Source organism: Prionailurus bengalensis, chromosome D3 (genome assembly GCF_016509475.1).
Source record: "Prionailurus bengalensis isolate Pbe53 chromosome D3, Fcat_Pben_1.1_paternal_pri, whole genome shotgun sequence".
NCBI lineage: Eukaryota > Metazoa > Chordata > Mammalia > Carnivora > Felidae > Prionailurus > Prionailurus bengalensis.
In genome coordinates, this window is record NC_057356.1 from 32535302 (window position 1) to 32561537 (window position 26236).

The 26236-nt window shown below is 47.3% G+C and overlaps 1 protein-coding gene and 1 long non-coding RNA gene across 2 annotated transcripts in view; one reads left to right on the forward strand and one right to left on the reverse strand.

Moving 5' to 3' along the window:
- Positions 1-8169, reverse strand: part of IMPA2 (inositol monophosphatase 2) — a 46774-nt gene extending 38605 nt beyond the window's left edge. Inside the window, exon 1 of the mRNA XM_043558261.1 lies at positions 7838-8169. Coding sequence (XP_043414196.1) covers positions 7838-7933 — 96 coding nt within the window. The 5' untranslated portion in view covers positions 7934-8169. The remainder of the gene's footprint in view (positions 1-7837) is intronic.
- A 3488-nt stretch (positions 8170-11657) lies between these two features.
- On the forward strand, positions 11658-24805 carry LOC122470543. Its single transcript, XR_006293933.1, has 2 exons — positions 11658-13008; positions 22548-24805. It is a non-coding gene; the product is annotated as an uncharacterized LOC122470543 (long non-coding RNA).
- Positions 24806-26236: the final 1431 nt, after the last annotated feature.

Sequence of the window (26236 nt, forward strand, 5' to 3'; positions counted from 1 at the left end):
CTGCCCTGGCACCACTCCAAGCAGTTCACGCGTACCAACTAGCGAACCCTCAAAAGAACTCTGATGTAGTGATAATTAAGTTGAAGATGAGGAAACCAAGGCACAAAGAAATGAGGAAAGTTGCCATGGTCACAGCTGTAAGTGCAGGAAAAGGGATTGCGCGGCAGGTGCTCCAAATCTTCCGTCGCTGACCAGAGCCAACCCCCCCCCCCACCCGGGACTCCTGAATCCCTATCAGGTGTGGGGTTCCCAAGCAGTGGAACGCACCCAGCTGCCTGCGCCAGAAACCCCTAGGCTCTTCACAACTAGGTCTCCTGCACCTCACAATTCACGGCCAAGACCACCCACAACACCATCACTGAGACTCACGTTGGTCAGTTTGGGCACAATAATCCCTGCAACCCCACCGTCCACTGAGGGTCTCCTCAAGCCCCCCAAACTTTGCCCACCCACTGGTCTGACCCTCCTCTTCCAACTTCAGCTTCAGCCAACGTGCTACGTGCTTGCCGTTCCTGCGTGCCGCCTTGGCTTTCTCCCCTCAGGGAGTCCATCTTCTCTCTCTGCCCTGACACCCTCACCTTTCCCGAGCCTGTCACCCAACTTCTCTAGGGAATCCCGCTTTTCCTTTTAAAATCACAAGTGCAGGTATGACTTCTTCCAGGAAATTGTCCCCCATCTTCCAGGGCCTGGGAAGATGGCCACCACAGCCATCCTGCATGCTATTGTGATCATTGGCTAAGCTACTCGTTGTCCCAGGAGGCCTGGGGCGGGGGGTGGGGGGTGGGGGGCTCCAATGCCCACTGCATGCTGAGTGCACCACCCAGGTAGCCCAGGCACTGCCGGGACAGTGGACGCAGAGATCCTGAAACTGGCTTAGCTACAAGGACGTGGCACCACCACTCAACTGAATGCTTCCCTCATCTCCCATGGGAGAAAGATGTGAGCCCACCAGCCTTCGGTTCCAGCCTGATGAGGCCGAGAGACGGGGAGGAGCCTGGATACAAAAGTCCCCTTCTCCTCTCTAAACCTCAGGCTAGCTGGAAGAGCTCAGCATCCCCCCCCCCCCCCACAACTCCTAGGGCTGGGGAGTGGAGTGGGGGGCTCTGGAAATCACTAGCATCGTTTCCATTCTCTGGCTAAGTGGTAAGATTTCAGCCTACTCTCCCCGCCAGCCCCAAAGACTGTAAACTCCACTAACGAGGGCTCCATTAGGTTAGCAAGTAAATATCTCAGGGCCACAGAGGCTGATTCACCTTCACGTGGGAGTGACACCAGCCTTTGCTTCCATCCCTTTAGTAAGATGTGGGATTTCACGGACTCCTCCTGCCGGGGCAGATGCAAATGCCTCTGAAACAATGCGCGTGCTCTCGTCCCCCACCCCAGCTTGTTAGCAAAATGGGCATAAGAAACATGCCTCTTTCCTTACAACAACACACAAGGAAAATGGCAGTTGGCCTCACACACAGGGTCAGGGAGAGGTGGGCCCAGGACACTTGGACCACATGTGCCCCACAGAGGGCAGCTGCTACTTTACGTTCGCCAGTTGTCTCTCGGGAGTTCCATCTTGGCGGAGGTTTCAAATGTTGGCAAAAGTTTTACAATTGTAAGTGCAGGCTGACTCCCCACCCTGCGGAGCTAATCAGGAACAGGAGGCCTGGACCCGGGGCACAAAATGCAGCACGGGGCCGAGGGGAGGTGGGGGACAGAAGGCGGGAAGTGGAGAAACTGCCACCTGCCACCTCCCTTCCTCCAGCGCCCAGTGGGAGAGGGGCAGGGAGTCTCTTCTGAAAGAAATAAGTGACCTGAGACCTCTACACACTGACGTCTGGAAATCTCCCAGAGAAAATCCAGGAGGTTAACTTGGGAGCACCCTAAGGCGGAGTCCACGGGTGGACAAACCGGCTCTCTCTTGGTCCCGGAACCTGGCCTTAAACCCCAGCCCGGGCCATGGGCTCCCAGATTGGGGTCTCCACCCTCACCCTGTGCCCTGAACTCCAGATACAAACTCAACACCTCCACTTAGAAATCCACCGGCAATTCAAGCTTGACGTGCTCGAAACACACTTGACTTCCACCTCCAAACCTGTTCCTCCTGCCCTTTCCCCATCTTGGAAGATGGCAAATCCATTCAACCAGTTTTGCAGGCCCAAACCCTGGAAGGCATCCCTGCCTTTTCTCTGGGTCTCACACTCTGCCTCCATCCAACAGCAAGCCTGGCAGTTCAGCCTTTGAAACGCATCTGTTTTACCTCCTTCTTCACTTTTGCCCAATCAATCCACCCTCATTTCTCACTTGGACTACGTGAACAGCTTCCTATCAGATAGCCAATTCTGGTCCCCGGGGGCACTGTAGGGTCCCACACAGCAGCTAGGGTGAGCTCCCTGTCACCCTGTAAGGGCCCCACACAGGACTGCCCAGAACCTCATTATCATACTCAGAGTAAAGGTACAGTCCTTGTCAGAATCACTCAATAAATATTTGTTCGGTGCCTGAACACATTTGTAATCAGCATTTTAGTGCCACCATTGTAAAAACAAGATAACCAAGAAGCACATGACAAGACACTTAGGTTGATTAGTCGTATGGGACATGCAAATTAAAGCAATGAAATACCACCTGAAACCCATCAGACCGGCTACCGTGGAAAAGACAGACAATACCAAGTGTCGTCCAAGACGTGGAGCAGCAGGAACCCTCACCCATGCTGGTAGGAGTGTAAATTGGTACATCCACTGTAGAAAACTACCTGGCAGAACTTCACACCTGATGACACAGCAATTATTTCACTCCGATCATTAAAATATCCCCAGTAGAAACACATACATACGAAACCAAAAGACACAGGCAAGAATGTTCAGAGCAACATTATCCATAACTCCAAACTGGACATCATCCAAAGTTTCCTCAAGAGTTGAATAAACAGTCATTTATTCACATAACAAAATGCAGCAGCGGTTCTCAAAGTGCTGTCTCCCGCCCAGAAGCATCAGATCAGCTGGGAACTTGGTGGAAATGCTAATTCTCAGCCCTGCTCCTCACCTAGTGGGTCAGACACTCTGGGGAGGGGACTGAGTCTGCCTTTACAAGCTTTCCGGGTGCTTCTGATGCATAAGACAGTGAAGACCATTTCTCTACAGCCATGAATCTGATGAGTTTAACAGCCCTGAGTAGATCATCAAACATTCTGCTGGGAAGTTCAAAGATGACTATTAGCAGATACACAGAAAGCTAAGCAAATGAAAAAACACACTTTTTTTTTTTAAAGGAAAATACATGTTGCATGAGAAAGAAAATATGTAATACAACTATAATATCCAACTCAACCATGCATTACAATTGTATAGTCAACAGAACATGAGCTTATGACGATGGGACTGATCGGGAAATGCAGCTCACAACATAAATGCAGTGTCTACAACAGACAACTCCAGAGCGAGCAGTGGAAGCCTGTGATTCAGAAGACAAGTGTAACTATCAGAAAATTGAAAACAGTGACCTCTGGGGAAAAGGATGAGCATGATAGAGGACAGGGCACTGCTGTTTTTCCTAACAGTCCTTTCAGGGGTATTTCACTTACTAAATTCCCCGTGTGATATACCGGATAAAAATTAAAACCACAAATCAAAAACGACACTGCGTGGGCAAAGCCAGCCAGACAAGGGGGTTACACTGGGCCAGAGCCCACCGATGTGTGTTCTCCAGTCTGGGAGCCAGAGGTGGACACAAGAGCATCCACGTTCAGAGCACACTGTAGGGAAGACACAGCAACCAGACCAGAGATGAACAAAGCCGGGAAGCACCAGAGGAATGATGAGGAGAGTCACATGGGAAGGTCCATGAAGGAAAGGGTTGAGGAGCTGAACCCTGGAGGGAGCGTATGGTCGTCAGGAAGCATAAGAAAGGCAGGAAAGCGCAATGTGTTTTGAAAATGCCAAGTAGTTCAATCTGGCTAGCCAGAGGGTTGGTCCACGCAGGGGCTTTAGGGACGACAGCCTCACTTCTCAAGACTGGGCTTTGGGTAGGTAAGGCCAACTAGAGAGGATGGACGTCTGGTACTGAGTGAGGGTGGGTCCCGGGCTTTTGGTGTCCTGCCTTGTCCTGAGATTTTGTCACCAGTGAGCAGAGGTGAATTTACTGTGAAGCTAATGAAGCCGAGGCTTCAAGGCTCCCAGGGACCTTAGCAAGGTGTTCACACGATCACACATGAACACCTTTTATTAAGTCTGCAAAAATCAGCTATTCTGACTGCAGATATAACCACTGTCTCTTTCCACTGTGACCTCCATTATATTTTGTGTCAGGTGGCACTGGCATTTCTGGCTGAAGGCAAGTTGAGTGGAGATGAAATTGCCTCTGGGTTTGATGGAATATATCTGTGGGGTTTGCCGTCACATCTGTCTGTAAGTTATTATTAGCCATCCTGTGTAGGAATGGCTTCCAGAAATGCTTCCACTGTCCACCATGCCGAATGGCTTGGCATGGTGACATGAAGGGCAGGGCCAGAGGAGCGTGTGAGCATGCGTAGCAGCAACCGGCACACATGGAAAGAAAGAAGCGACCATATGGAACTAGAAGCTAGTCTGTAGAAAACTCTTCCCTATCTTCTCACAACTAGCATATAAGAGAAAACTGACAGGATTCTCAAATTTGATGGCGATCCTAAAAATGTATATAGTCCTACCCATAATAAGTTTGAAGACTAAATAAACTTTTCCAAACTATCAGTAATCGATTTCAATCAGTAGTGCTACTGGAGAGCCTGAACTTATCCTCCTCCTGGCTCCATAGAAAACACTACAAAATCACAGTCATTTGAAGGCACAAAGAGCATGAAGCCAAAAATGTGAGAAAAGTATTACAGAAAGTTGAGAAGCAGCTACAGAATTATTTTTATGTATTTTGTCATATTTGTTAGCATCTTAGAATTTATACTGTTGTGATTTTTCTTATTCTAAGCGATGTTTATACCTCATTTTGAATTTGTAATTTTGTATTTTTTTCTTAAAGAGGGCTCCTAAGTTGTCTGAGTTTCAGGCCTAAACAAAACCTAGATCTACCCCCTACAGGAGTTTTCTGAGATACTTTTGCTCACACGTCAAAGATGACAAACACCCATTCCAACGAAGATTACTATTTGTATTTGCGGTGGCGACAGCAGTGGGGCTCAAGTCACTCCCCTCCCCAAAGCCCAGCAGCCAGGTGGCTGGGCACTAGGGCTGCAGTGGCACCAGCATGGGTGGTTGGGCACCGCAGGAATGGGCGGTGCAGAACACTGGGAGGCCGTGGTGGAGAGGGCAGCCAGCACTTCAGGGCAGGTTACTTTTGCGGAGACCTCTTAGGGTGGGGCAAAGGGAGGTGGCGGCAAAGTGTGTAGGGCTGCCCTGACCCTAACCAGCATCTGAAAGATGAAGGGTGGCAATATTTATCTCTTGGGAGGCCCTCGCCCCACCCCCGAGCACATATAGAACTATATAGCATATATGAACATATATAGCATATATTTCAGCATATAGAGCCCAGACTTGGGAATTCAGCACACAGAACTGTCTCAGGAGAAGCTGAGAGGAGCAAACTTAAAATAGCGGAACATCGGGTACGGGTGAGGGGGTGGGCATGTTGGGCCACAAGGCCACTGTAACTGTGCCAAATACTCCTTTAGCTAAGGAGGACTCAGAAAAGGATCACCATTAACTACCTTTTCAGCCCTCTTTGGGCTATCTGGCCAAAGGCCAGATTTTCTCCAACCAGCACCCCATTCCTGTGAGAACAATAAGACAATCTGTCCCACTTTACATAGGTTGCAATGACCTTGTGTGGCTTCTGTTTGTTCCAGCCATAGACCATTCCGGCCACTCTCCCCTCCACTGCCCGGCAGGCAGGAAGCATCACATAATGCCCAAGAGGGAGCCCAGAATCCTGGGCTCCCTGACCAGACTCCTAATGGCAGAATCTTTATTTTACCCCTCCCCCACTCTCAAAAAAAGTTTTTTTGTTATTGGCAAGTTATTAAAACTTAAGATATCTCTTAATAAGACCCTTAGAATTGTGCCTACCATACTGCAAGTTCTATATAAGCATCTCTTCAAATAAAAGTTTTAAAAACCCTTCCGTTTCTTCATGGATCTACATTTGAAAAACCATAAAAACCCATAACAACTCACCAGGGTTTACACAGTGGTGTCCAAATCCTAAACTGGCTTCTCCTTAAAGCTTCAAGGGAGAAGAGTTTTACGGTGGAATCTAAAAGTTATTAAATATCCTGACGATGCTCATTCTGGAAAGGAAGTGAGGGGCCTGGGGGGGGGGGAAGCAAGTGCTCCCTGTACACAGTGGATGCGCTTTCCAGGAAGAATGTTTGTCCTGCAGCTACAAACTTCAGCCTTGTAGCACTCGAGGTTTGGGGTCCTCTTTTCCCACTAGGAAGGAGACAGAGCCAAAGGGTGAAGTCCCACAACCCACCTTTTAAGTCATGCCTTCCCTACAGGCTGAATCTTGCATCCTTAAAACCACAGAGGGAGGGCCCTCCAACACAAAATGTGTCTACTCGGTGTTGAAATGAACTTTTAAAGAGGATTAGAGGATTCACACCAAGGTGAAGCACTATCCACTATGCAGGTGACAACTCGGCTCAAACTCAGGATTGGTAACAGCCTGACTTTAACACCCAGGGAAAACCAGCAGGGCATTTTCATACTGCTAGACCTGAAAAAGAAAGTGCTGTTTGGATATAAAAAGTCAATCTGCTCACACTGCTACTTCTGTCCACCTTGACCCTCCAATTACCAAAACACAGTCATGTACCTTAACAAGCCAGGCAGGAGTAAGCCACCTTCCCACTCAGTCTACCCGGACCCTGGCCCTCCTGGGAGAACCAACAGCGCTCATTCACTGCGCAAGGACTTCGAATCTACAATGTGTCAGACACCGCTTCGGGTACAGAGGAAAACGTGGGGAACGAAACGCAAAAATGAAAGTGAGAAAAGAGTAGCTGCACTCTCTTTTCAAATTCAAGTAGCAGGTTCTTTTCAGCTCTGGTGCTTGATTTACGTCCTTTTTCTGGTCAGCGTTACCAAGTTCCTCCTAACACTGAATGGAACCACTTTTCCGCTGTTGGGTCGCAGTAGGTATGGATTTAGGTTGCTTGAGGAAAGACAATCAAACAGCAAGACAGCCAGATCTCCCGAGGCAGGGGTTTAAACCTGGAGGCAACCACACCCACGTCCTGGCCACAGGATCTATTCAAGGTCCGTAAAAACAAACAGCTGCGGCATTCAAGCCTGGGAGGGCTTTTTAAAATCCTAGGGCTAATTTGCATAGTTAGTATATTCTAACCTACTCTCTCCAACGCAAAGGTCAAGTCACCTACAGTTAGACACTCAACACGGCCAAAGGAGAGGGGCCATGTCAGGGATGCTTCATAGGTGGCCGCCCCCTCCACGGGAGAAAGGTGCTCACCTCCCCCGGGTCCTGGAATGGAGAAGGGAAAGGGACGGTCTGTGCAGTAAACCAACACAAAGGCTTCTTTCACCAAAACGCGCCCTAGCACCCTCGGTCCGCGGATACCAGACGCCCACCGCTCGCGGTCCGGCCGCGCCGGACCCACTCCGCACGCGCGGGCCACTGCCCCCAGCCCCGCGGCCGCACGCCGTGCGGGCCCGGCTCTCCCGAGCCCCGAGGGAAGGTCTCCTTCCGTCCGACAGGAGTTCTGCTCGGACTTTGCGAAGTTCCAAGTGGGCGTCCTACAGCCAGCGCGCCGCCCCGCCGGGCCCGACCTTGCCCGCTGGGGCTGTGCTCGTCCGGACCCCGCCGGGCAGGGGAGGAGGGCCGCGGCGCTCACCTGTCCCGCCCGCAGCGCCAGCTGCACAGCCGCCTCGAAGCACTCCTCCCAGGGGCCCCCGGCGGGCGCCTCCTCGTCCTCGCCGTTCGGCTTCATCGTGGCCTCGCCGGGCCCCGCCACCTCCAGCCCTCCTCGCCGGGCCCCCACCGGCTCCCGCCGCCCCGAAACTAGGCTCCGCACTGCTTCCTCCTCGTCCCGCCACTCCGCGCCTCGGCCGCCGCCAGCCCCACAGCTGTGCCCGCGGGAAGGGCAGGGAGCGGGCCGCGGCCGGGGGAGCCGCGCGGCGCGTCCCGCGTCCCGCCCCGGCCCTGTCCCGAGCCCCGCCCCGGCCCTGCCCCGAGCCCCGCCCCTCTCCGCCGCGCATCCCGCTCCCCGCCCCACCCAGCGCCGAGCCCCTCCCCTCTCGGCGCCGAGCCCCGCCCCCCTCCACCGCCCATCCTGTTCTCAGCCACTGCCGGTGCCCAGCCCAACCCCTCCAGCACCGAGCCCCACCCCCCCGGCAAGGATTCGGGCCCCACGCGGAGCCCTGCTCCTCTACGCCTCGTGCCCTCCTACCCCCGGCCCCACCCCCAACCCCGCCCCCGGCCCCGAGCCGCACCCCTCTCGATTTACGTCTAGCTTCTTGCTCCGCCAGGCCCCGCCCTGAGGCCGGCCTCTCCCCGTCAAACCCCGCCCCGCCAGCTCTCGGTCCCGCCCCGAGACCAGCCCAGCCAGCTCCACGCTGAACCCCGCCCCGCGCTCCTACCGCGAGAAGGGTGGGTGCTGGGGACTGTGGGCCAGGAACAGAAGCCCCGGAACCTGACCGGAGCAAGGTCCCGGGGCGGGGTTCGTGCGCGGCCAAGGCCACGACTGCAGCCGGGCACCCGATATGCAGTGGGCGCCGACGCGTCTGAGCCAGTTGGGGGCGCCTCCGACCCTCTCGCCCCCGCCGGGCGGCCCGTGCGCACGTGGCTCGAGAGGCGGCCAGGCCGAAGGCTCTTCGTTCAGCTGCTAACGGGTTGCTCTTCCCTCAGCGGAAAGCCACAGGACGCTGGGGTTGTCGGCCGGCTCGGTCACCCGCGGACGCCCGCCCTCACAAAGCGCCTGTGTTCCTGAATGTTTCGTTGCAAACGAGAAGCCTTCACCCCAACTAAAAACCACACACAATGATGACAGTGAATTTTACAAACTGTCTGAACTCAGAATTCCCATGTGGAGCCCAAACCGAGCAGCCTTTCTCTGTAATGAGGAATGACCTTTTCGACCTTGGATTATTTAACGCTGTTGAACACTGGCACCACCTAAACATAAATACAAGGCATTTCCTGAGAGTGTGTCTGTGATTTCCAGGAGTTTAATTTCATAAGCTGCTCTGCCTACCCCTTTATAAAATATGCTGACCCATATAAAATTATTCTGGAGTGCCACTTCTCAGAGTCTGGGAGAACAATGGGAGTTTGTACAAGAACCTCGATGGGACATTCTTCACACAAATAACCTAATGATGGAATTGAATGCTTTTAGATTTTGTCTGTGAGCACTTTATGTTGAAACATCTTGCAGAGAAACTTGAGGTTTACGGTGTAAAGAGGTGAAAATTACAGACCATGAAGAGGAATTAGGAAGCCAGAGCTGGATAGGGCTTTAGTCTGCGCTCTAGCCTTGCCCAACAGCTCAGAAAACTAGGCCAAGAATTGCCCCAGCTCCCACCAATGGCCATTTGGGGGCAGCTAAAGGGATGCTCTGCTTCATCTTCTTTGTTCCAGTTTTTCATGGTTTTCAAGATACAGAGCTGGACTTTTGAAAATACATAAGACTGTGTTCTGAATGCTTTACTCTGAAATTAATGCATTCATTTGTTGATCTTCATGGCAGGTTTTCGTTAGAGATCCCTTCCAACACCAAGCAAAATTAGGAAGTTACAAAATTTCTCTTTGGTGTCTTCTTAGCTCCCCTTTCTGAACACATCGTGCTACCGTCTGTCCTGGACCAATCTAGGAGCTCAATTACATCTTTAGATAAGCTCTTATGGACCTCAGCCTATCTAAACATCTAGAGAAAAAGACTTCATAACTTCATTGCTTAACTTCCAGATATCTTAAGGTAGAATCATGTGGTTTTTTACCAGAATGAAGTTTGGAGCCAGCCAGATTTTCCTAAGTCAAAATATTGGCCTCATTTCTTCCATGCTATGTGGATTTGAGTAAGTTACAAATAACCTTCTTTGCCTCAGTTTTAATTGCTCCTCAAAAAATAGGGTATTTGGGTGGGAGAGAGGGGAAACTGGGTGATGGGCATTGAGGAGGGCACTTGTTGGGATGAGTACTGGGTGTTGTATGTAAGCCAATTTGACAATTAATTATATTTTTTAAACAACAGGGTTTTTGTTATGTATTATATACGTTAATATACATGTATTTGGTACTAGTGTGTTTGCTACCGTTTTTAAAGACTGGCTCACCAGTGTACCATAAAGTGATCCACATGTTGCTGGGCACATAGTAGGAGTTTAGTAAATATCTGTTAATCATTGAATACTGAAACCAGCTTTTTCTAATGGATTATCCAAGTTTCTCGTGCTTTACTGATGATTCTCTGTGAAAACACAAAATAGTTCTTCACCATCATGACCTATATGCTAGTCTGCTAGTTACCTCTTTCAGAGGCCCTGGGAAATCACATTTACTTTGGTAAGCCCCTAGAGTACCATGCTCTGCCTTGAAAAGCTACTTCTTAACTGTCCCTTCCACCCCCACCCTGAGGGTGCAGCCTCAGTGGGCACTCTGGTCACCAGGATGTGAAATGCAGTCAAAGAATAGAGGGGGGAGGGAGGCAGTGAGAGAGTAGATGGGCACTCATGACAGACTGTCTCCTTTTGCCTTTCTCTTTATACCCTTATTAATCTGGGAGTCCTCTCGCCTCATGTCCTTTCTGGAACAAAGCAGGGTCTAAATAAAATGTCAACAATGTTTTTCTATTCTACCTACTTCTCTAGCCTCCCAGGTTATTTTGAAATCTGATCTGATTCTTGGAGGCCAAGACTCACTGATTAGGACATTTGACGAGCTTTGTCCTTTCATCTCATCTGAATCCCTAGAAGTAGGCCCAGGGTAAACATTTGACCATTCTTGGCCTCAGGTGTGGAAATTCGGTGTTAAGGGCTGAATTTTGTCTCCCCCCCCAGATTCGCGTGTTGAAGTCCTAACCCACAGCACCTCAGAATGTGTCTACAGACACATTGGAGATAGGGCCTTTAAATAGGTAATCATGTTAAAATGAGGTTCTTAGGATGGGCCCTAATCCAGTATGACTGATGCCGTTATAAGAAAAGGGAAGCCAAGAAGACAGGCCTCAGGAGAAACCAAAGCTGTGTACACCTTGACCTTGGACTTCTCACCTCCAGAACTGTGAGGAAATACATTTCTGTTTTTAAGCCACCCAGTCTGGGGTATTTTGCAGCTTTAGCAAATTGATACAGTTGGGAGTTAAAGAGGTTCATCACCACACTTAGGGCTACAGAGAGCTTTTCTCAGCTAAGAGGCCTTGTAGAAGGCCATAGGGAGTCTGGCTCTCCAGGATGCAACAACAGAGCCAACACTCTGTCTACCGCCCAGCTCCCTGCCAAGCTGTGTGTGTGTGTGTGTGGGGGGGGTCACTTATGCAATAATCAAAGTCAACCAACCCCACAACTTCTCACTAAATTAAGTCAGACAGGTGATTACCAACACATGCTCTGTATTTAAATATCACCCAATGTTCTATGCATGGCTACAACAAAGAACCATTCTTGGAGACCTTGCAAAACTCTGTTCCAGCAGAATTGTCTATAAAAAACATCCTCTGAAGGTTATCTCTCCTCATTTACTTCCACTGTAAAACTGGAGATGCTTTTTCTTACTCTGGAAAAAACTTCCAGGTCATCATTCCCACTGAGGAAGCGGTCAATGGGGTCATTACCCCTCCTGCTGAGTGTGACCTTGTACCAGATAAGCCCTGAGAATTCACCAGGTGTGCTGGCTTTCAGAATTTTGCAAAGTTTTTTCTGGAACCCCTGTTTCCTCTTTGCTGTGCTCTCCACTCACTGCTTATTTCCATGCTATGTCTGTCGGTCTTACTACTGTGGATCCTGGAGATCTACAACAAAGCTTCATGAAATTGTACTTCAATTTCTGTTAACCTAACCTTAACCTGTTAACTTTCATTCTGTTAACCTAACCTTAACCTGCAAGACCTCAGTCTTGTAAAATAAATGTCCAATATTTCCAGTTCCATGCACCTGAAATTCTGCATGAGGAAGTTCATGACATTGATGATTCTAGCAGAGTAGATGAGATTTCACAACCCATGGACCAGAGGTATTACGTGCAACTCTCTTTATTTCCCCATAACTGGATTCCCTCTCTAGCTTCCTCCCCTACCCGATGGCAGAAAAGTTACTTCCAGGACAATTCAGACATGTCCGAGTTTTCAGACTTTTTCAAGTTCACAATTCAATTAATTCAGCTTTGAGCTCTCCCTGCTTTCCCTAGGTGGGTCCATACAAAGGGGGCTCAGCCGTGGGAGAGGACTCTTGCCCTTTGAACCTCTCTCTGTCTTATGCTAGCTGATGCTGATATGAGACCTGCTCCATCCAGGCCACTATGATGATTCCTTCCTTTGACAGCCTCGGCCATCCTAATCTGGGGTATTAACAGACCTTGCTAGTTTTTTTCCTTAACCCCCAGGTCCCTTCGGGTCTCGGGCACCCCCTCTCCGGGGCACTGGCGCTATGGGATGCTCCCCAGGGGACGTTCCCAGCCTGGTCTTTCCAGTTTGGACATTTTCCCCTTTACTGGCTCACCCTCCCCCAAGCTGGTGTCGTGTGGAAGGAAATCAGGTCCGTGCACGCTTCCCAGGTCCTGCCAGGAAGGGGCCCAGGCTTCCTAAAGTTTTCCAGGAAAAGTCCTCCTCCCCCACTACCCCCCAGCTCCGCCCTTCTGCGGGAGGGGGCAGCGTGGCTGGCTTTAAGCTTTAACTCTTCCGTCACAGCAGCGCTCCAGCAGTGTCTCACGCCCTCCGGATCTCAGATCTCCCGGGGAGGAGGCGGTGGTGGGAGGGACACAACCTCTGCCTCATCATATCTTTTTCAAAATTTGTATTTTCTTCGTCAGCACTGACCAAATGGGCATGCTTTGTTCTGAGTTCTTCTCCTGGTACGTATCCCTTTCCCCTTAGGGTAATTCACCCTCCGGTCTCTCTGCTGGGGGAAGGTTCTTGGGGTTGAAAAGGAATGGAGATGGGACCATACTAACAAACTCTTCCATCTGCCTGTATTTTAAAACTGGATTGTTTTCAGGCAAATGTTTCTCCGCCTTTTTATTGAAAACTTATGCTCCATTTGCAAAGCTTTTTTTTTTTTTTTTTTTAACCTAAAAAGGCATTGTTACATTACGGTGGAGAAAGTTTGTTTGATAGTACTTACAAAATGCTATGAAGTTAATAATAACATTTGAGAGGAAGACACGGTGAGACTCTGTTGCATTTAATCCAATTATCAAAACACTTGACATTTTTGAAGTGGATGGAACACTGACCAGCACTGAGTCAGGCAATTCCTCTCAAAGCTTCATGTCTTCATCACACAGTCGCTGGCTTTTCAAGTGTTCATACTTGCACTTTCTTTTTCGGGTTGTTTTGGTAACTGCAGAAAGGGGGAAGTGCACGAATGTGCTCAGTCCTGCCAGACCTTTCTTCACCTTGCAGTTCATTTTTCACATTTCCTTCTTCCTTAAGAGTATCTTAAGTACTCCCTCCTTAGTGATAATAGTCTGCATCGGCTCCAACGCTTAGAGTAACAAATAACAAGCTTCCTGAACCAACTTTGTTGCATGAAGCCCCTTAAACAGTTCACCTGCCTTTGGAAAGCAGATTAAGTTTATTAAAATGGAGTTTCTGGCAATAATCAAAATCGTCATGTTTTAATTAAGGCATTTTTTTTTTAATTAACTCATTTTGGGGGGGGGGAGAGAGAGAGAGAGAGAGAGAGAGAGAGAGAAAGAAAGAGAAAGCGTGCACATGCAGGCAGGGGAGAGGCAGAGAAAGAGAATCCCAAGCATGTTCAGGACAGAGCCCAACACCGGGCTCAATCTCAAGAATCATGAGATCATGACCTGAGTGGAAATCAAGAGTTGGTGGCTTAACTGACTGAGCCACCCAGGCGCCCCTAAGGCCATGTTTTATATTACACTTTAAAAATGTTTGTTTATTTATTTTTGAGAGAGAGAGAGAGAGAACACAGTGGGGGGAGGGCAGAGAAAGAGAGAGGGAGACACAGAATCCAAAGCAGGCTCCAGGCTCTGAGTTGTCAGCACAGAGCCCAACATGGGGCTCAAACCCATGAACTGTGAGATCATGACCTGAGCCGAACTCATGCTCAACCGACTGAGCCACCCAAATGCCCCTACACTTTAAAAAATCTAATCTGAACTTAAAAAAAGAAAGTACTTTTTAGTACAGTTAAAAATTGTGTTTATACACACATGAAGAGAGAGAGAGAGAGCACATCACCATATGCCTTTAGGGAATATATAGCTGACAGAGGAAAGCTAGCAAATAAAGAATCTCAAGAATTTTCATTTCTAAGGCAGCCATTGCTTTTAAGCTAGCATATTTTTCACTTTGAAGGATGCATATGAGATTTAAATGAGATATGTGCATTCTACCCATCTCTCACAAAAAGGAAATATTTTGATCAGTATTAACGTTTGAGTCTCTTCTGCCAAGAGAGGAAACCAGTTTAAGAGGAAAATAAAACAAAGATAAATTTCATATTTTTGTGTGGATTTATCCCCATAAATATCATTTGTTTATTCATTCATGCGTTCATTTATTCAACAGGCATATCTTCATGACATAGTGGCTCTTGGTGTTCAGGGAAACAAGAAGAGAGGGTGATTCTATAGTATCAGTTCTATATTATCAGTTATTTCGGTTGGTGGCTTTGCACATGGAAGGTGGCCACCACTGAGTTGAGCTGGAAATGTCTCTGGACAGGGGAAAATATCACGTAGGGCTTAAGAGAAAGAGGATGGGAAAACTGGTAGATGAGCGTAGCAACAGATTGTCATTAGATTGTCTTTGGAAACTGGTTTGCAGAGTCAGACAAAATCCGGGGGACAGGTGCAGAATTCAATCAACTGTCACTGTCACATCAGTGAGAGCTGTGGTCCCAGCAATAGGAAGAATGTGAAAATGAAGCAGAATGTCATCAAGTTCGAAAGCCTGGGGCAGACACCTTGTCTTCCTGGAATTGGGTTGAGCGTTGTTCCTTCAGTGGAGGGGCATCTTTTAAGTGAAGAAATTAAGTGAATTAAATGAAGAAATGTAGGATGTAGAATTAAGTGAAGAAATACTAAAGAGAACCAAACTCATAATCCCAGGATTTCCACGTTAAGGGATTGTCAGTGAACACATATACATTAAATGTATACATGTAATCTTAAAATTTAAATGCACTTAACAAAACAATCATATTATAATAAAAAAATCACTTTTTAGAAGTGATTGTTTAAATTTGCTAAACAAAATATGAATTAAGTTGAACTAGAAACTTAGTAATAAATATTAATTATAGGACCAAAACCACCTGTTTCCTCTGCACAACTACCATCCTCGAGGACACTAAACAACTCCCTGACTCATATGACTCTCCCTTCAAAGCCTATTTCTTTTGGAGGTAATGGTGATGGGGGGGGGGGGGGGGGGGCATCATTGAGACCAGAGACAGAAAGCAAAGTAAAACAAAGATATTTCTTTTATTCCGATATGAGAGGTCTCTTGAAGTTGTTAAAGTTAACTTCTACAAAGTCAATCCTACTTTTCATTACTTAGGGAAAAAAAGTCTTCATATTTATATCATGAGCATTGTTCTCATGTCTTCTGCATTCCGGAACTTGATTTGCCTTTTGTTTGCTATTTGCAGTGCTTTCTAACATTTGTAACAAATGACATACTTGAACACTCAAGTTGCCGGGGTTCTAGTTTTCTTCTTCTTCTTCTTCTTCTTCTTCTTCTTCTTCTTCTTCTTCTTTTTAAAATTTTTGAAGTTTATTTATTTTGAGAGAGACAGAGACAGCATGAGTGGGGGGAGGGGCAGAGAGAGAGAGGAGAGAGAATCCGAAGCAGTCTCCGTGCCACCAGCACAAAGCCTGGTGTGGGGCTCGAACTCACAAAACCTGGAGATCATGACCTGAGCTGAAACCAAGAGTCAGACACTTAACCGGCTGAGCACTCAGGCACCCTTAATTTTCTTATTTCATGTCGATGGACTGTTGTATCCACTTTGTGTCTTATAAAATGGTTTTACGTAAGGTGGGAGCATATTTCCCCAGGATTCCAAATAGTTTTGTGATTGAAGGTGAAGCCTTCTGGAAACAGGGGAAAAAGAGAAAACGGGTGCCATCCATTGATCCCTAAATCTCAGAAACAAAAACAAGGAGATACATTCTGAGGCCATATTGTTAAGGTTAAGCCAGAGTTTGAATATCTAGGTATTGCATGACCCCACCCACAGTAAAACAAACCTGTCTCAGGGCTACTGCAGAGCACAGACTTTGGGGAATTCAACAGGCCACCGACATGGCTACTCTCTAGCTGCCCTCCAGAAGAATGTACATGTTTGTGGTAGACTCCAGATTTAAGCAGCGCCAAAGAGAACACACTCCTTATTTTGCAATGTGAGTATGTAGAAAATACACTGAAAGGACTCTAAAATTTGCCCAGCAGGATGAACAGAAATCTTAGGCATAAAGTCCAGCTGAATCAAGGAGTTTCTATCTCCTTCTGCTTGCTGGAACAACTCAAGCCGGCACCACTTGTCTGTGTCACAATGGCTTGAAACATTTCTAAATCTAATACACCCCTTCCCACTGTGCAAGAAAAAATACGCAAACATGAACAGATGATTGGAAACATTCATTTCCAACTGATTTGCAAAATTAAAAGATTTGTCAAGATGTTACCAAAAACAGGGGCGCCTGGGTATCTCAGTTGGTTAAGTGTCCGACTTTGGTTCAGGTCATGATCTTGTGGTCTGTGAGTTCAAGCCCCACATCCGGCTCTGTGCTGACAGCCTGGAGCCTGCTTCGGATTCTGTGTCTCCCTCTCTCTCTGCACCTCCCTCGCTCGCACTTTGTCTCTATCTCAAAAAATAAATACACATTAAAAACATTTTTACAAAGATTTAAATAAATTTATATTAAAAAGATGTTACCAAAAACGTAGATTCTTATTTGCCTAAAATGAATCAAAAAGAATTCAAATAAGAAAATTTAAAAATAATACGTCATTATTCATAATAGTATGTGAACAACCTAAGTGTTGACAGATGAATGGATAAAGAAAATGTGGTAGGTAGATAGATAGATGATAGATAGGTAATAGTTCAGCCTTTAACATGAAGGAAATCCTGTCATTTCTGATAACATGGATGAGCCTGGTGGGTATTATACTAAGTGAAAAAAGCCAGACAGAAAGCATGGTGTCACTTATATGTGTAATCTGAAAAAACAGTCCGACTCATAGAAACAGAGAGTGGAACAGTGGTGCCACGGCCTGGGGGTTGGGGGAAATAGGGAGAGGTTGGTAAAAGGTTAAAACTTTTCTGCTATAAGATGAATGAGATTGGAAGATGTAATGTATTAACATGGTGAATATAGCTGATGAGAGTGTCTTGTAGAACTGATTTTTTTTTTTAAGACCATAGAACTTCGATGTTCTCATCAGAAAAAAAGGAGGAGGTAAATATATGAGGTGATGTGTTAATTAACTCAATGGAGGGGGAAGCTCTTTCACAACGTTTAGATGTATCAAATCATCACATTGTACACTTTAAATATCCTACAATTTTACCTGTCAATTATGCCTCAGTAATGCTGAAAAAATAATAATAGTCGATGACACATTGTCCAGCAGTGATTTGTTGTGTAAACTAAATTTTTGTTTTGGATCAGCTAGTTCTTTTTTTTTTTTTTTTTTTTTAATGTTTTTTTTTTAATGTTTGTTTTTGACAGACAGAGAACAAGTGGGGGAGGGGCAGAGAGAGAGAGGGAGACGCAGAATCCAAAGCAGGTTCCGAGCTCTGAGCTGTCAGCACAGAGCGTGACGCGGGGCTTGAACTCATGAACTGTGAAATCATGACCTGAGCTGAAGTCTGACACTTAACTGACTGAGCCACCCAGGCGCCCCTGGATCAACTTTTTAACCAAATTATTTTGGATCAAATGGTCTGCCACACAAAATGCAGATGAAGGGGGTATATAAAGCAAAGATAGAGGACAGAATCATATTTTTCCAAAAGTACATTCTCAGTCTTGTCCTAAGGCTAGTGGGACTTCCAATGGGTGTACCTGCTGTTGGGAGAGGAGGGAAGGAAAGGGAGGTGAATACGGGGACAGCAACATCAGCCCAGACTTGCTTATCTTTCCAGGTCCTCAAATCTTGATCTGTAGCCTCTTTTTGGCACAAGAGACCCTTTGAGTGATTGCTAATCCCTCTCACCCCACCCCCCAACTCCCACCCCAGTCTGGGGAACTTGTCTTCCCTGCCAGTTGTTCCATGGGCTCTACGGAAAAGGCCGAGGCAGGGAAAGATTTGCTCAGTACTCAGACACTGCAGCAGCAGAAATGGTTCATAGCTTCCCCATATTCTAAGATCATTAAGAATCAAATGTCTTTAGAATAAATACTCTGTGGTGCCTGGGAGTGGGAAAAGAGATGTGATTTATCAGGCAATGACCTTGTCCTCTTAGAGTAGCTCAGGACGTTGAAGGAGAATTGGGCATGAATGTGATAAATTATCCTGAAATTTCAATGTATTTGGATGGGGCTTGGGTAACTCCTCTTAAGTATGGTTGTTCTTTTTTTTTTTTTTTTTTAATGTTTATTTATTTTTGAGAGAGAGTGTGAGAGGGGAGGGGCAGAGACAGAGAGAGAGAGACAGAGGATCCAAAGCAGGCTCTACGCTGACAGCAGCAAGCCTGTTATGGGGCTCGAACTCAGGAACTGAACCCTGAGATCATGCCCTGAGCTGAAGTGGGATGCTCAACCCGACTGAGCCACCCAGCGCTCAGTTTATTTTTAAATGGTGTTTGTCCATCTGAAAGGAGGACAAGAGGTGTGGACTAAAGCAGTTTGTGTCTGAGCACTTCATGGTTACTACTGTCCAAAGCTTAGATCAGCCCCGAAAGCAAAACAGGTAGAAGCCTACTATCTTTTTGGGCTTTGGGCCCATCTTTGTTTCTCATGCACCCTCCTCCCATTGCTGCTACTGTGACAGGCTTTCTCATTGAGACCCCCACCCCCACCCCAATGTACCCATTTCTCTGTTAAACCCCTGCCCTCAACACACACACACACTCAGCATCTTCACAGAAAGCTCTTCCTCTCTCTTCTGGTCCTAAGTGAAAGCAGGCTGTCTCTAGCAATAAAGCACCCCTTCTGGAAACTCTTCTGCATCTCTAGTGCCTGGGATATGTGAGTGAGGACAGAAGGATGGGGGTGGGGAGAAGGAGGTTAGTGTTCCCTCATCCCTTCACATTTTACACCTTGCTCTCCTGACTTCAGGGGAGACCCCAACTCCAAGGAGATCCCTCCCACACAGCAACTCCACTGTCCTCAGGGTGTTAACTTCAAGGTCATCATTCACATTTTGCAGAGTCCATCTCCAGGATTATAGTTGTTTTTTTTTTTTTTAATTTTTTTTTTTTCAACGTTTATTTATTTTTGGGACAGAGAGAGACAGAGCATGAACGGGGGAGGGGCAGAGAGAGAGGGAGACACAGAATCGGAAACAGGCTCCGGGCTCTGAGCCATCAGCCCAGAGCCTGACGCGGGGCTCGAACTCACGGACCGCGAGATCGTGACCTGGCTGAAGTCGGACGCTTAACCGACTGCGCCACCCAGGCGCCCCAGGATTATAGTTTTTTAACCCTCCCTCGGCCTATCCCATTTTTCCAGATTTTGCCAACGTTTAAAAGAACGACAGACTGCAGTAGTCTCAGAGGTTCTTGACCTCCTGCCTCCAATGTGTTCATTCCCATTCCCATATTCCACTCCCTGTCTGAACTGTCCATACTTCTTTCTGTCCTGCACCTATTCCCACTATCTTAACTGTCCTGATACCTCCAAGAGGGGAGCACCGCAAAGGATATGACTTCAGACCCAACGTAGGCTCAGGGTCCAGGTATGCTACTCGCTAGGACATCAGGCTTTACCTGAGACCTTATCTCTTTCACTTCACTTTCTGGTCATCTATAAAGTGATATCACACCAACTTCATAGGGCAGTCACAAGCAGTAAATGAAGTAACAGCTAAAAGATCTGGCACATAGTAGGTGCTCATTAATGTTGGCCACTTTCCATTCCCTCGACTTTGGTGCTTCCCAGCAATGCTTTTCCTCTCCCCTTCACTGACGTTTCCAAACCTCTGCTCACTGTCCAAATGCCCTATTGCACTAAGTCCAAATGCACTAAGAGGTAATTCACCATGGTAACATACAGCACCCTTCCCCTGCACTCATTTTCTCCTGTTTCAAAAGATGCACTTCTCTGTTTCCTCCCTATTGTGCTCTGGACCCATTCCCTTCAACTTCCCTCTGGACCTCACTTCATCAATTACTTCCTCTCTCTGGTATGTTTACTCCCTACATCCATTTCCATCGACTATTTCTTCCTCCTTGCCCCGCCCATGATGTCTGCCTCTTCTTAAATGTCTTCTGTTGACCTTGCACCCCTTCTAGTCACCACCTTCCCATTGTGTCTGGATCTCCTTGAAAGAGCCTTCCCTCTCCTCAGTGCCCAGCCAGCCAGCTGCCCCTCAACCTGCTGCAGGGCATGTGGCTTCCTGTGTCACCCACCTCACCTGCTTTCATGAATGTTGCCAGTGCCCTTCTGAGTGCTGCATACAAGAGACTTTTTAATCTTTTTTTCCTACTTCAATTCTCAACAGCATTTCACTCTGGGGGTGACTTCTTGTAGTGCTCTACTCTTTGTGTCCAGGACCTCAATATCTGCTGGTATATTTTTTTGCATGACTCTGGCCACTCCTTTTTCAGTCTCCTTTGAAAACTATTGGTTCCTCTTGTCTAAGTCCACTCTCTCCAACATATACTGTGTGCCTGTTGAGTGCCAGACCTGTGTGGATGGATGTGTTGCAGACAGACTAAGACTATAATAATAGAAGCACAGTCCGAAGCTGTACAAAGACAAGACCCACGCTGGAGCGTGGTCAGGAAAGGCTTCATGGAGAGGTGAGAGGAAGAGTAGGTGTCCACAACCAGATAAGGAAAGAAAGGATATTTTAGGCAGAAGAAACATTCCCAGGGCAATGCCTGAAAGGTAGACGGAAGCAGATTTACAGAAGTAGAATTCTGAGTAACACAAGTCTCAGAGGTACTATGTTCCTCTGTTTCAGTGTTCTCAACCAGTGTGATTTTGTCCTTCAGGGGACATTTGGCAATGTCTGGAGACACTTTGGGTTGTCATGATGTGGGGAGTGCTATTAACATCTGGTGGATAGAGGCCAAGGATACTGTAAAATATCCCACAATGCACAGCATAGCCCCCTCCCCAACAAAGAATCATCCAGCTCAAAATGTTAATAACGCTGAGGTTGAGACATCATGTTTTATTCTAACTTTAGCCTGAGGAGTCTGGCTCCAGGCCAAGTTTCAACGTGTGATGTTTTCAGACCAGACTACAGGCAATTACAAAGTTTTACCTGGCAGGTCTCATAAGGGGTAGGCTCTGCCCTACCCATGCTAGACTTGGTGCTCAGCCAGGGCACTGCAGTTTTCTGGACAGTGTTGCAAAGACTCAGAGGCAAGCCCCACCGCGCTGCACCCCCACCCCCCACCCCAGCCCTGCTCTGAGGCATATCTGCAAGCCTGGCCCAAACACCCCCACTTCCAGGCCTCTTTTTGTGTGTGGGGGGTTGTCTCAGATGAGGCCTTTCTCAGGACCTCTGCCAAGACCACCTGGTCTGGGGGGCCTTGAAGACACTACTCTCCACTCTGACTCAGCATTCAGTACTTTTCCACTCCTAGCCTTCCTCACCTCTACCTCCCCAGGCCCCCAGGTCCTGGCGGCTCTACTCTCTGACTGGCTGTAGACCTAGTCACATTGTACAATTATTTGGCTTTCTTTGTCTTCGAATCTGAGAGGCCCTTAATGATTTTAGAGCTGAGTGAACAAAAGCATGTGTCAGTTTTCCAGACGGCAAACCTAAGAGGGGTAATTCACAGCAGATGATAGAAAAAGGCTTCAAGGAATTTTGTGGACAGCTTGGCAAAGGAAAATTTCACTGGGGTCAGTGGAAACTCCTCTGTTTAGGTCTCAAAGAGTAACTGTGCAAGTGCGGAGTGAGTGCTTAGGGTTACCTAGCACTTGTGGGACCAGCACCCCGAAATGTTAGGATTCCCTGATATTTAGAGTCATGTAGGTTAGACTCCAATTGTACTCTGGCTGGGTAGAGTGGCTGGGTAGGTCATCCTGGAGTATGTTATTCAGTTTTTGACATGCTCAAAAAGGTTTTTTGCTTAAATTTGTGACTAAAGGCATTTCATTGTGCAGCCATGCATGCTCATGACACAAAGTCTTCATGAGGGCATGTATTGACAGGTCTCCTCTCAGCTCGGACACTGTCTCCCACTTTCCTTCTCCAGAGGCAGTGACTGTTTTATGCAACCATTTTTTAGGAGGGTCCGTGACAAATCTGAATATGTCCAAGGAAACAATTGGGTCAACGAAGGAGGCTTATCTTGGAGAAGGAAAAACCTCTCAGCATGGTGGAGAATGAGGTAACATGAAGAAGTCTCAGGAAAAGAGACTGGAACAGAAGTGGATTTGCTATGGCTTTCATGGAATAGAAGCTTCTGGGCCCCCCACCTGCGCTATCTTCTTTGAAGACTTCCACCTAATATCACGTTCATCATTGTTATTCTTTTTTTTCTGAAGGAGAGCCCTCCCCCCACCCCAAGTTGAATAAGATCAGCTCCACTAATTCTGGATCCACCCCTGAGCTAGAATTAATCTACATAATTCCTTGGGACAAAACTAGGATTAATAGTAGAAAGTTACAGTGAGGCAAACATTGCTCAAGATCTGGAAATTCTCCCAGTTAGAGCTATTAAAAATTGGGATGGGCTGCAGAAAACCAGAAAGTGTGTCATTGGATGCCTTGGGTAGAAGCGAATGAGGCAGGGGTGTTGTAAGAGGGGCTGATGATCTCTCCCAACTCTAGGAATCAAAGTCTCTGAGATAAGCTACAGAGAGGGCACTGAGACAGCATTTGCTAGCCTATGTATTAATAGTAGGGACTCCAAGTCCAATAGCAGGGACCTCCAAGTCCAGGCACATATAGTTTGCTAGGTTTAAGTCACTGTATTAAAAAAAAAAAGTAATAAAAATATTCAGAAGCATTCAGTGTTCCACGATGAACTTTCTCAAACATATTCAAACCAGTAGGAAGTCACTGAATCGAGTTGGCAATAGACTCCTAATCTATTACTCCTAATCTCCTGCTCTTCCAGCCATGCTCCCAGATGCTGGATTCCTTGCTCAAAATCAGCTAGAAGCGTGGTTGTATTCCTTCGGTAAGGTCTCCAGCGCAGAGAGAAGTGGCCAGCACCCCACCATCACAGTAATGTTTGTTTCTGTTGAACTGTCAAGCGCAGTGGCCACTGGTCCTTTCAGGCACATCAGTAGACGCTTCCTCACGACGAACCACTGGCGATCATTTCACTACCAGTGATGCCGTCATATGCTGCGGATTACTGGCGTCCCATTTTCATCAGGAAGAACTTCAGCACTGCATTCAAGGCCAAACACATCCGTATCCATCCCATATTCTGACCTTTAAAAGTTTGTTTTCTTGGACCACTCACACCCGATATGACATGGATCATGGTTCTCGGGACAGCAGAGACAACCCTAGGCATTTCACTAGAGAGAATTCAATGTAGGAAATTGGCTGTGCAGGTAAGAAGGCAAACACAGAAAAGTGTTTAGTGAGCAGAGATAGTGGGGGCTGGCTCAGGAAACAAGGCAGAGGCCGTATCACCAGAACCTGCCAGCTGGGAGGGGTGGCCTGAGGCGGGGAGCTGGGCCTCCATGGAGAGCTGTTGCACAGGCAGGGCAGAGGTGTGGAAAACGGGCCTTGAGGCCAGACTGCTGCCTGGTGGTGCTGTCACCTCTGCAAGACACGGGCAGACTGGTTTGGGGGTCTGGAAAAGAGCTGGGAGTCTGCCAGTGTGATGGTGACAAGAACAGCAGGCCAGCAGGTGGCCATTCCCTCCTCAAGCCTTCCAGTGTCCTCTCAGTGCTCCCACTGGTGGGTCCTAATGGGGAGCCAGCTGGCAAAGGGAAGTGTACTTGCAGAGCCTTGACCTTGGCCTCAAACTGCAGAGCAGAGCAGGGCGGTGCTGAGCTGCGAGGCAATGACTTAATAACTAGCACAGCCTCACCTGCCCGCAGGACACCCAGACCCCTCACCACCTGGTCTGCTGATCACACTTGCCTTCCCCTCGTCTCCTTCCCTCCCCGATAAGGGGGTGTGGTCCCTCCCCGCCATCTCCCGGAGAGAACTGATGATGCCCACCTCGGTTCCGTTGTACCTGCCCAGGTAATTAAGAAAGCACTGGGAACACATCAACATGTCTGTTTCTCCCTGTTAAAATCCTGAAGCCCCTTGATGGAAAAGGGTGAGTTTTCATCATCGTGCCTCCAAAGCTATGGTTGGCACATAGCACATACTTTAAAAACATTTGTTGAGGGAGCGCCTGGGTAGCTCAGTCCGTTGAGCAGCTGACCTCTGACTTCGGTTCAGGTCATGATCTTATCGGGCTAGCTGTTATCTGCGCAGAACCCACTTTGGATCTTCTGTCCCTCCCTGGCCCCCTGCCCCTTCCCTGCTTATGCTCTCTCTCAAAAATAAATAAATCTTTAACAAACAAAACATTTGTTGAATGAATATGTCGTAGAAGTTTGCCCAGTCATGGCACTGATAATCTAATTGGAAGAGGTCATATAAAACATTAATATACAAATTGAAAATCTTTAAAGGAAAGTGAAGCACACTGGACTTTAAAAATTAGTTTTTTATTTTTCCTAATTTAGAGAAAACTCTAACAACTTCCTTTTAGTAATTAAATGTATTAGGTAGCTTTTGAGGAGTCTCTAATATAACTTTCCTTTAGTAATCAAATGGATTAGGAACTTTTCGGGAAGAGTTTAAAAGTCCTCATCTCTGCATGAGTTGGATAACACACATGGAAAATACTTGTGGTCTGAGAACAGAGGTGTTTTCATATATGGAAGGGTTTTGTTCTTTTCCCATTTTCTTTGGGAAGGATGGTTATTCTTTTACGGAAGATGACAGAAACAGCAAAACAATGCTAAATTTCCTCCCAGGGAAGCACATTGGCCCCACAGAGGTCACTTCTCAGTTCTGAAGAGGGCGTTCCCTCTCCAAGCTGTCCGCTGGGGACGGGAAGGGCTCAAATGATGTCTTTGGACTCACAGTTGGCCCCGTGACAACTTTGGAGAGTAAAGTAATGCTGACAATAATAAGGCGCATTAACCAAGGGGCGCATTAATCAAGGGGCACAGATACTTTAAACAATATGAGGCAAAAAAGGAAAAAACAAAAAAAACAAAAAAAACAAAAAAAAAAAAAGAAAACAATATGAGGCTGACACTTGAGCCCACTAAGAGGCTAGGAGGGCCAGGCAGCTCGGCGGCGGGGGGTGGGGGGGCGGTCAGAGACAGGAGACCCAAGATGGCACAGAGTGAGTCCTTGCACACGTGTGACGAGACCTGTGGGATGGACCCAGTGCACAGCCTATTCTCTGGGGCTGTAACTCCCAGATGGGCACTGGTCTGCCCCCATGACATTTATAGCCACACTAGAGTAATAGGGACAGCCCCATGAGATTTTCATTCAGCTAAGTGTATTTCATGTGAAAAAAATGTCCTTAGCCCAAGTCATGTCCCTTCTGCATTTTGGTGTCAAAATGTCATTTCTGTAATAAAATGATCCTGATGGGAAACGGCAGGGCTTTCTTTTTGCTTTTCTTTTTCACTTGGCCACATACATGATTGACAAATCTATGTAGGTCACAAAAACAAAATTTTTTTGAGACGTTGCTGGTGTGTGGAATCTAGAAGTCTGGGAACCACAATAAAAGGCATGTCCCGGGGGCCCCTCTCCTGAGTCTTTCCTTAACCAAGAGGGAAAGAACTGGAGGAGGGGGTGTTAGTCAACAAAGGGCAGCTCTTCATTCTTGCCTGATTAAAAGCAGAAAAACAAGTCATTGGGGACACCTGGGTGCTCAGTTTGTTAAGTGTCGGACTCTCTTGATTTTGGGTCAGGTCATGATCTCACAGT